Source organism: Gobio gobio, assembly GCF_949357685.1.
Source record: "Gobio gobio genome assembly, chromosome: 5".
Lineage (NCBI taxonomy): Eukaryota > Metazoa > Chordata > Actinopteri > Cypriniformes > Gobionidae > Gobio > Gobio gobio.
In genome coordinates this window covers 55,401,467-55,412,416 of record NC_137101.1, presented here as the reverse complement: position 1 = coordinate 55,412,416, position 10,950 = coordinate 55,401,467, and the positions used below count along the sequence as shown (strand labels likewise).

The following is a 10,950-nucleotide window of genomic DNA, read 5'->3' as shown; positions in this document are numbered from 1 at the left end:
TGACTCTCTGGTTTCGCTGCTATTCATATGCAAATTAGAGGCGTCGCACCTCCGCGGGCTCTCTCAGCGGGGGGCTCTCCACCTACGTCATGGTTCGTTTACGACAATTTGTGGAACAGACGAACGCGACGTTCGCTGCCTCTAAATTGTCGAAAACTGCCGAAAATTAGGGAGATTTCCAGGAGTATACAGGCGTTTACGGGGTCGAAAATCCCACTTTTCATGCAGTGTTATAATCAAAGGTAATAGGTTGTTGTATGATGTGATGAAGCGATTGGTAAATATAATCAGCTTCTTTTCCATTTATAATGATTTTTCTTGCTTCTTGCAGAATGTATTCAATAGTTGAATTTTTAGAGGAGGGGACTTGTGATTTGGTTCTACAGACCTGGCTTTTTAAAGAAGACGAGGTATTAAATCTCACTTGTATCAAAAACATACATTAACGAATATCTTTAGTCACCATGAAAATCAAAATTGACAAATCTTTCTTTTATGGAACATAACAGTGCATTTTTTAAATTCTTCATGCACTTTTTTTGTAAAGCCCTTTTAATCTTTTTACAAAATAATTGTCATGCCCTCCTTGTAAGGACAACTCTTCTCTTTTTTTCCTCATCTTTCTCTTTTTAAATTTAACCCATTGTTCTCCCAACGAATGTCAGTTCCATTTAGTATGTTTTGAGTACAATTCTAAATTATTAACATTTACATTTTAACTTTTTACTTGAGTTAGATTTTCAGTTACTTTTGCTTTCATATTTCAGTTTGAATTTATTTTCTACTTCTACAATATCTTTTTCATAATTTAATTGTACTATTTTATTGCAGGTACAATATTGTTACTGGCCACCAATTAATGTGACCAAAAAAATTAAAAGACTTGAACTTCCTGATAAAACAAATTGGACCAGGCACAGGGTCAGAGTGTTTGCAGAAACAGGTATTTCATTTTACTTTAAAGGATCATTCAAACAAAATGTTAGTGCAACTACTGTTACTGAATGCTAAATTATACTCACTGTATTTGTACTTCAGGTGATTATGAAACCGCTAAAAAGTGGTCCAAAAGAGCAGCTGTGAAGTCTTCTGTGGAGAGCTCTGATGACATTCCCAAGAGGAAAAAACGTCCAGTGTATCTCAGCAGCTCTGATGAAGGTATGAACCTGAGAATGTGAAATAAGTTAACAAGTAAACAATTAAAGTAATTCTAAAATAACTTTTTTCTTTTTTTTACAGATACTTCAGTACCTCACCCCAAAAAGAAGAGCCGGGTGAACTGTACAAAAACTGGTAGGCCTTTCTTAGTTTTAATTCTTAAAATTTAAATTTAAATCACTTGTGCACATTTTCATATTTAAAGTGTTTTGGGGTTTTCAGAATACCACAATTTCATTAGTTGAGTGATACCAATAACGGTATATTTTATAGCTATGCGTTTGTTCCTATTTTTTAGTAATTAACTTCTAATTTACAGTGGAACCTCAGCTGCCATTTCCCCCCGCATTTAAACCCAACAAACCAACCACACTAACGCCTTCAAGACCTGAAGGTTCAACATCAAGTCTTGATGCAACATTAAGACCTGCGCCTCCTAGAGAAACCCAGAAGAATGGTAAAGGCAAAACATAATTTGAAACTTAGTTTTTACCTTTATTTGAATTAATCAATATTGATTCTCCCAGATCACCTCCTGAGCCTACTCACTCAGAGAATCATCAGCATAGAGAGTGAGATAAAGGCAATGAGGAGCTCAACAGCAGCCCTGTATGAACTCTATGCTCGTGCCCTGGGTGATGGGACTAGTCAGCGAGTGGAGGAGATGAATCTTGATGTGTGTGGAACTATGGAGGAACTCCTCTCTCTTGAAGAAAAAATTAAAGAGGAGGCATTTCGGAATAGAGTGGTATGTTAATAGTGAACTATCCGTGAAATGCCAAAAAAAAGTGTTAGAATTAAGTTAAATAACAAAAGTTATTACCATTTTGAAAATGTATTCCATCTTGTAGACACACCATTTAAGTCTTGTTGGAGGTCCAAACCCTGGGGAAAACACCCGGCGGGTGATGCGGGCACTGGCCTCCTACAGTGTTTGGAAGGAGTTTAGTCTGAAAGGGAAGAAAGGGAAGAAACCACTACTAAACTTGAACATTATGAAGGTCATAAAAAGTAAGTCCAATATGTTAGTGACACAAAAAACCTGTATTGCCAGTACTTTTTAAACCATTGCTGTATATTTATGGAATTGAATTTTACAGAGGCAGTGATGATGTCCAATCCTAAAATCCAGCAAGCAACAGTGGAGGACTTTGTGGCAGACACACTTAAGCATGCTCCAGCAAGGTGTCAGAATGTAAGCTCCTTTTGTGCAGTTTTCTGTAAAATAGTTATTATTAGGGTTGTCTATTTTCACAAATTACCATGATCGATCGTCGTTTAAATAACGACCAATTAATAGATTAATCGTTAGCCTTAATACTGCGATATGCGTCTACTCCAGTGGCATAATATGGCCAACAGCATGACAGTCTGCAAATGCTGCTCAAAATGCAATGTAACTTACATCATATCTTGGCCACATAGTCATCTGGTGGGTCATAGTCTAATGCTTTTTGAAAACTTAAGGCTTTCTTCTAGGGGTGTGACGGTTAGTATCTAGGCTAACCATGAGACCGACGGTTATAGTTGAACACCGTCATTAGAACTCTATAACCGCCAAAACCGTGTTATTAAAATATTTTTTACAAAAATAAAAAAATTATCACAGAGAATGTTTAAATACTAATTAAAAACAATTGGTAACAGTCTGTGTTATTAATGGTCTACGTCGTTTCCAACTGTATTTGATTCGAAGTACCCCCTGCCCGACCAATCATTTGAGATAGAAATAAAAGCTATGACTATGATATAGTGATGTGCCATCATTATGAGATTTATTAAACAAATGAAAAACATTTAATAATAAACATTAGCAATAAATATTTAAACCAAACTGACGCCCATGGCTATATAAGCTATAGCGCATCTCACCTCGTCATAATTTACATATAGTTGACATCTGACATTCATAGTAACAAATAAAATATTAAAATGAAAGATATGATTCATGGTTACTCACATAGAGCGCAGCTGCAGTTTTCTTGTTTCGTTCACCAACTCCCGAACAACCGTCCGTTCTTCATCATTTGTTTAGAGGATTGCGAACCAACATCATAGGTGCATGTCGCCACCTACTGTTATGAAGTGTGAAGAGAACTGGTTCTCTCACGTAATCCCTATCCTATTTTTTAATCCACTTATTTTAATAAACTCACTATTGCATTTATTTGTTTCCTGCATTTGAGCCATTTAGTAAATACAATTACATTTGTTAGTTTTAAAATTTGCCATTTTCAATGTATTTATTAAGATTAATTAATTAATTTAATTATTATTTATGGATTTATATTATATATATATATATAGTTATCTTACATGATTAATATAATTAAACATCATATTTTAAATAAATTATATTGACCAGCTGAATGTAACACTTAATTTCAAAAAATTTAAAAGTCAAATGAAAAAACATTATGTGCAATGAATTGTATAAAACTGAAATATACTTTTCATTTTGCAGCAGCAGGACCAGAGAAAAGGTGTGCAGCAGCATGATGATGATGATGATGATTTTTCCAATATCAAATTAATTAAAATCAATGCCAAATTGTCACTTCTCAATAACTTTGTTAAATTTTAAAAACATGTATATGGTAAAAAATTATATGTTAATTATTTATTATCTGGGAAATGTAATTAACAAACTGCTGATTAATAAATTATATAAATGTTTTCTAGTTGTTTGATTCTTGAGGAACACGTGTGTGACACATTGAGCCATGCGGTGCACACACACAATAGCACAGGTAACACAATAAATGCTGATTAAATGTAAGCCTATGAAGTGTATTTTTTGTCGTTGCTATTACTAATTTGGTCCTTTGATGTAATGTCCCCACAACATACCAGTTTGGTCATTGAGACGTCCTCATCACGTTCTTGTGATGTACCACATAACGTCGCCACGACGAATACAGGAATCACAAAGTTACGTCGCTGGAACGTTATGTGGTACGTCGCTACGACTAATATGGTCTGGTCCGGTTACGTCTTCACAACGTAACTGTGTTAGCTGGGAAAGAGGTTAACGAACTTTCAGTCTTCAGTTTTTCTTTATTCTCTCAATACCACCATGGAGAAAAGTATAATTTGACATTTAAGCTGACAGTTGTCAAATTTCAAGCGTGGGTAAAGCTGGATACGGAGCGGCTGAAAAATTCCTTTAATGCTTGCGCGCACACGTGTGTGCGTGTGTTTGTGTGTGTGAGGGAGAAGGAGGAGATATATTTCATTAACTTCGGGATGTTATCCTTAGGTATGTGGCCTGACAGTAGCTTCTGATGGAAGCGAGGATCACCTTATCCATTGTTTCAAAGAGGGAGAGCCGTACGCATCTGGGCGGAGCTGTTAGTGCGAGCAAGGCAGGCAGAGTTAGCGGAGGCTGGAGAAGTGGAGGAGAGCGACGAGGAGGAGGAATTCGCCCATAAACTTGTAATTGGGCTCGGGCGCTGCGTTGCATTCTGGGACGTGGCGGCCATGTTGATGGCCTCGCGAATGTAAACATACAGCAAATCGAACGAGGAGAAGCAGAGTTGGGAGAAAGAAAAACTATGTTAAAATCCCGAAAAGGATGTGGAATTTACCGGGATACGTTAAATAGGGAAGCCAGGGACCGGTATATGGACAAAATTGGAACTATTAACGGTTTGGATTCATATGAAATTTGCAGTTCACAAATGGATGGGTTCAGGAGCTGCAGATCATGAAGCCTATGTAACGTTAACCTTTTACCTTGAAGCATTCTGCACCGTTCTGTGTTCTCAGGTTGCACTACTTGCAAATAAACACTGAAAAATATCTGATTGTGTGACACTTCTTGCTTTTGCACATTATACGGTTATTGCGATTGTGTGACACTTCTTGCTTTTGCACATTATACGGTTATTGCGATTATGTGACACTTGCTTTTGCACATTATACGGTTATTGCGATTATGTGACACTTCTTGCTTTTGCACATTATACGGTTATTGCGATTGTGTGACACTTCTTGCTTTTGCACATTATATTGATTTAAGTATATTTATTTTGAAGATTGTGGGTATGGATGCAACAGACACTTATGGCTGTATTTAATGCACATTTATTTTATTTCAACGCTAGGGCTCATGTTTGTCAGAGCACAACATACATACACAATCTTATAGAGGAATGTCATGTCTTCGTCCTTGCTTGGCAACACCATGTGAATCGGTACTTTATCTGACAAAATAGTGTACTTGTTACGGACGGTTACAATCACCCTTTCCACGTGAATTCGGAGGTGGGCATTTTTTCTTGTGCTCCCCACATCTCTTGCATCCAGCTGACAGCGTCCTTTTGTGAAAGCAGGGATCTTTACCTCGGCACACATAAGTCCCACACTGTCCTTTATGTCAAAGCCGCGATCAGCCAACACCATATCCCCAGGTAACAGTTTGTCTTACAAGCGCGATCCAAGCGAGCCGACAACTCTTTGTTACCTCGGATACTTGGTCTCCGTGGTTGCGTCTCCAAGCAGGAAAGAGGTGGAAAGTTAATCCATTTTCGACCTTTTTCCCATGGCGATTATGTGATCTAGTGTTACACCCCACAATGCAGCAACGGTTTACCATGGTTTCCAATAATAACGCCAAATTAAGACACACGACTGAGAGGGAGCACGTCTATAAACAGTGCGCAGTAGTCCGAGTAGCAGCAAATGAGGCCATCAACATGGCCGCCACGCAAAGTAATGACGTCATACGCCCGAGCCCTATTGAGAATCGCGGGGATGATGATAGTTATGAATAGAGTAATTTTCTATCACATGATTGCAGTTGTTTTACAGGGTAGCCTTCATTCTTTCTTTTTGATGTGTTTCGGGCAACAAGTTCATACGCTCAATGGATTTTAGCGGTAACTTATATTGTTCTGCCCATTGCTGTCACATCGTTTAGTTTTTTGCGCTGCCAATAATCTAAGACATTTCTTACATTAAATGATTTGTTAAACACATTCGAATTAATTATAAATAAAACGTAATATAATGTGGTAACCTCCTACCGTCATGCTTGAACATCTCAACACTAAATTAAAGGCCTGTCTCTTATAGACGCCTGTTTCAAATACAAGCCGGTGCAGTTCGGTGATTTGGGTAAATAGAAGCCCAGGCTATTATTTTAAGTTTTACGGTAGTAAAGGATATGGTTTCCTATTTGTATAAAATTTTATATGCATAATTAGGGTTGCCACCTTCAGTGTGGCAAAATAAGGGACACCCATTCACGCCCCCCCCCCCCCCTTCCAAAAAAAAAACCACGTCATGAAATGATTATTTCTACATTAACAACTTGACAGCTCAATAATAAACCATAAGAAAACATGAGATCAAGTATGTGAACTTGCAACAGAACACATTTTATATTATTTTACATTTGATTATTTTATTTATTTCTAAATAACTCTTTTGTAGCCTATTTGGTGCACTTTAAAGGGATAGTTCACCCAAAATGAAAATTCTGTCATCATTTACTCTCCCTCATGAGCCGCGTTTCCACCGCAGGAACTTTACCCCGGAACCAGGAACTTTGGGGGGGAACTCGGTGTGTTTCGACCGCAGGAACCAGGGTCTAAATGAAGTTCCGGGTAAATATTTCCCCCTCCAAACGGCCCTGCTTGCGAGGTGGGACTTTTCAAAAGTTCGCGAACTTTCGGGGTTGGGACTTGGGCGCTGAACATGCTGATTGGTTGAGCTCTCCCAGCTATTTTTTTTTTCCACCGCCATATTTACAAGTCTTTTGCGAGGTGGGTTCCGTGGGTTTTGCGTTCAGTAAATATTTTTTTTGCAACAATGGAGTTCAACAAAAAATTCGACCGATGGACCGACAACGAGGTTCAGGCTTTATTGAGCATATATGCGGAGGAGGACATCCAGCGGGAACTGGAAACGGCGACCCGCAATGAAAAGGTATAACTGAAGATATCGACTCGGTTCCAGTCACACTGGAAAACAGTGCAGAGAGAAGTTGAAGAAATTAAGACAAGATTACAAGAAATTAAAGGATCATAACAACCGGAGCGGTTCCGACCGGCGTATCAACAAGTGGTATGACCGCCTGGACGCGTTGTTGGAACACAGACCGTCATTTTCTAGGGCAGCGGTAACGAAAGACTCGGCTAGTGTGTTGTTGGAAACCATCCAGGAATCCGAGTGGGTTGAAGGTAAATATATCATCTTGGTATCATCTATTAAACTCGTTGCAGTGTTTAAACACGTTGCAGTAACTTTTTTCAACGTGCTTTTCCAGACGTAACGAGTGGCCCTGATGAATCGCAGGCAACGGAGACCAGCGTGTTTTCCCCCGCGGTCACCAGTACGTTATAGAGCTGACAAAAATGTGTATATATTTAAAAACTGATGTGTAATCCTTAATGGTTTTGTTGTTTTTAATTGTAAACTTAAATTGCCCATGATAAAAATTGCACACTGGGCATTGTTCAAGCTGGGCAAACAATTGTTCATTATTTGTAGTGAAAATACTTTAAATAATTAATTGATGGTTTCTATTGTTTCATGGTTGCCTTGTGTATTAATTTCCATGTGTTTCTGTGCAATTTTTCTACTTAGAGAAAAGGAAAAGGGACTGTGACTTTTTTTGATGCACTGAGGGACATGGAGGATGCTAACCCTGCAGCATGGACAAGAACTGACCAATATATGCAGCTGTTACTGGATAGCCCGGCCGAGGAGAGATGAGGAGGCAAGAGCTGGCATTCCACCAGTCAGAAGCGGAAGAAAGCACACTGCATGAAAAGTGGGATTTTCGTCAGTATGTGACACTGTAGATTGCCGTGAAACTTCAGGTTTACGACTGTGCACGGCAATTTGCAGGCAACACCGAAAACTGCCGTAAATTGTGGTAAATTGACGTGGGCCTTGCTTGGCAGTTGTCCCCCCATGACCCCCCCTCCCCTTAATTCTAGGGGAGGCTTTATCATGTAAATGAAGATGCTGTGAGCTACACAAATGCAAATCAGAGTAGCAGCAGGGGGAGTTTTATCTAGGTTCTGAATTTTTTTGACTAAAACAAGTTTAAAGTTTAAGTTAAAATGTTATCTTAAATTTAAGTAAAATGTACTCGTTTTAGTACACATTACTAAATTTTTAGGGCAACCAGTTTGCTCCAATTTTTTAAGTAGATTCAACTTGTCCGGGCTCACAGTGTAGATTAATTACTCTGTATGTCATTAGCGATAACCAATGTTATGTAAAAAAAATAAAAAAATACAGGACAGCAGTTCATGTCTTCAACCTTTAGAGAGGTTATGTGATGCAACAAGACAATGAACCAAAGCACACAAATAAATCAAGTAAAGCATACAGTTTACATACCAACATTAATTTTTCCACCCTGCACTGTGAATGATTTTTTAAATGGCTATTAATCATAAATGTGAAAAGTACAAGTTTGTGTGTTTATAGTTAAGTCAGATGTTTTTCTGTAATTGTCATTTAAATTGAGCTCACACCACATTTTATGAATTATCAATGCAGATTTTCAATAGGTGGTTTCCTGGTTTAAATTATGCCAAGAGTAGGCCTTAATCTAGTTAATCGTGAGTTAAAAAATTGTTGCCTGGAACAAAGATTAAGCACAGATTACTAACACCTGGACTATGAGTCCTGAACTAAAATAAACTGGATTCATTTACAGTTTTATCTAATTGCTTACACACAATTTCTGAAAATATGGCTCCATTTCTTGTAACTCTACACACAAAACATCAGACATCTCTTGCAAAAGCAACACTTTGTGCAAAACTATTTTAACTATTTCCAAAAATGTTGTTTTTGCATATATCTAACTACACAATGCACAACTGGGTGGCATTTATAGTGAATCGAAAGTTATCCAGGGATAATGTCATGATGTAGTGTGTGTGTGTGTGTGTGTGTGTGTGTGTGTGTGTGTCCGTGACTCTTTAGCTCTGCACGCCTGCATGAGCTCGGGTGTTTTCGAAAAGAATCGGTACAGCGTTATAAATATGATCAAACTAAAGACTCTACAGAGATATGACGGACGCAACACTACTCTATAGGTACTCAAGATTAACATGGAATTTACAGTTGAACTGAAATCAACTGAACTGAATCAACACTGAAGTCACTTGAGCTGAATATTGACACTATATTGGCTTGTTAGAGCCGGTTTACAGCAGAATTTGTTTTGAACTTGTTACTGAAGCTGCTATGAAACAATATATTTTGTTGTATGCATATTCTTTCTTTCTCAAACCTTAGTTTTGATTTCTAAGTGATCAATTTATGTATAAGTGTTTTCACACATGATCATTGGCTGTATGGGTCCTCAGTAAATTAATGTGGCATTTAAATGGCAAAAGTTATTCTTGTCTCTATAACTTATGGCTTCCTAAAGACACGTTTATGGGTAAATAAAATATTAATAATATAAATAAAATGAATATCAAAACATATTTTAAATATAATGAAGTCATTTTATTATAGCACTCATCAGATGTTCCTGGAAACAAAACAGAGACAGAACAGTATAAACAAACTATACAACAAACTAAACACCAAATTACAAAAACATTATTATGTGAAAGTGAATAAAGTTGTGTGTGTTTTCAGTTATAAATATGTGATGTGTAAATTAGCCTATACTTTTAGAAATTATATATAGCCTAACTTTAAAAAACAAACAATAACCCATATAGATAAATTATAATAATTGTATAATATTAAGCATTTACTTAATATACATTGTAACATTAGGCTACTTTACTCTAGCACAGTAGTCAGTTAAGCAATTAATTAATATCTTATATTAATATGTATGTAGCCTAGGCTACATCTAAAGGTAAGTCTGCTTTAAAAAAAAAAATATTACGCTTCGACATGTACAGAATGTGCGCGTTAAGAAACACGTTCAAATGTGTCTTCTTAACATGTTAAAACTGTGCGTGAAGCGGAAAACAGGGCGTGTTGAAGGTTGAAACGATCATAAGTCACGCGTTTCGTATAAAGAGATTTGGCCCCGGGCGCGTTCCATATCAGAGCCCTAGTCCAATGAGGTGCGAGGTCGAGGTCATGTCCATGACGCGTAGAAGACGAGCTTTAAACTTTTTTTTATGTTTTTTGCTGCTTTCCTTTTTCGTGATCAACAATGACAGGACACCGTCTTCAACTCAATCTCTGCATGGACGCGACGAACTTTTTGGACTCATTTTCAGGAGGCTGTCTTCGTCTTCATAACTCTGAGGCAAACTGCAGTCGCTATGAACCAGAGCATGGGTAATGTAACGTTACGATTTAAAGAATATGCTTTTATTCAGCTGTATAAGGAAATGGATGCGTTAATAGATCCGAGCTTAAAACTGCACATTTTGTTTACACAGACTATCCTCGCCTCATAACGAAGCCGTGAGCTCTTATCCGCTTGGAGCGATTTCCGCGAGTCCAGATTTAACCGCTGATCATGACGAAATTGTGTGTAAGTAACTTCTAATGTGTTTCTCATTCCTTGTTTAATTTTACCGTGACTGTTTTTATTAATACCAGTCTCATGTAATTGTTTTCCAGCTGCCTGTAAGACGTATTATGAATCGACACGCCGGAGCTTCAGATACAAACAACCTGAAACTGCGAAGTTTAGCTCGGAGTCGATCAAGAAGAAAAAGGGTAAGATTTATTATATTAGATCCGTTTTTTGTCAATGTGAGTATTTTTCAGGTTGCTTATTGTCTTTATGAATTGTATTACAGTTGCTGGAAGCGAGAGTGTGCTGGATGAGGTGGACGTTTGGAA

At 37.6% G+C, this 10,950-nt stretch overlaps 1 protein-coding gene across 1 annotated transcript in view; it reads left to right on the top strand.

Annotated features, from left to right (window-relative positions):
* The first annotated feature begins 300 nt into the window (after nt 1-300).
* The window catches only part of LOC307126579 (uncharacterized protein), a 41,413-nt gene continuing 30,763 nt past the window's right edge, over nt 301-10,950 (top strand). Inside the window, exons 1-8 of the mRNA XM_079817175.1 lie at nt 301-410; nt 832-943; nt 1,039-1,158; nt 1,240-1,293; nt 1,478-1,615; nt 1,686-1,906; nt 2,010-2,169; nt 2,259-2,357. Coding sequence (XP_079673301.1) covers nt 309-410; nt 832-943; nt 1,039-1,158; nt 1,240-1,293; nt 1,478-1,615; nt 1,686-1,906; nt 2,010-2,169; nt 2,259-2,357 — 1,006 coding nt within the window. The 5' untranslated portion in view covers nt 301-308. The remainder of the gene's footprint in view (nt 411-831; nt 944-1,038; nt 1,159-1,239; nt 1,294-1,477; nt 1,616-1,685; nt 1,907-2,009; nt 2,170-2,258; nt 2,358-10,950) is intronic.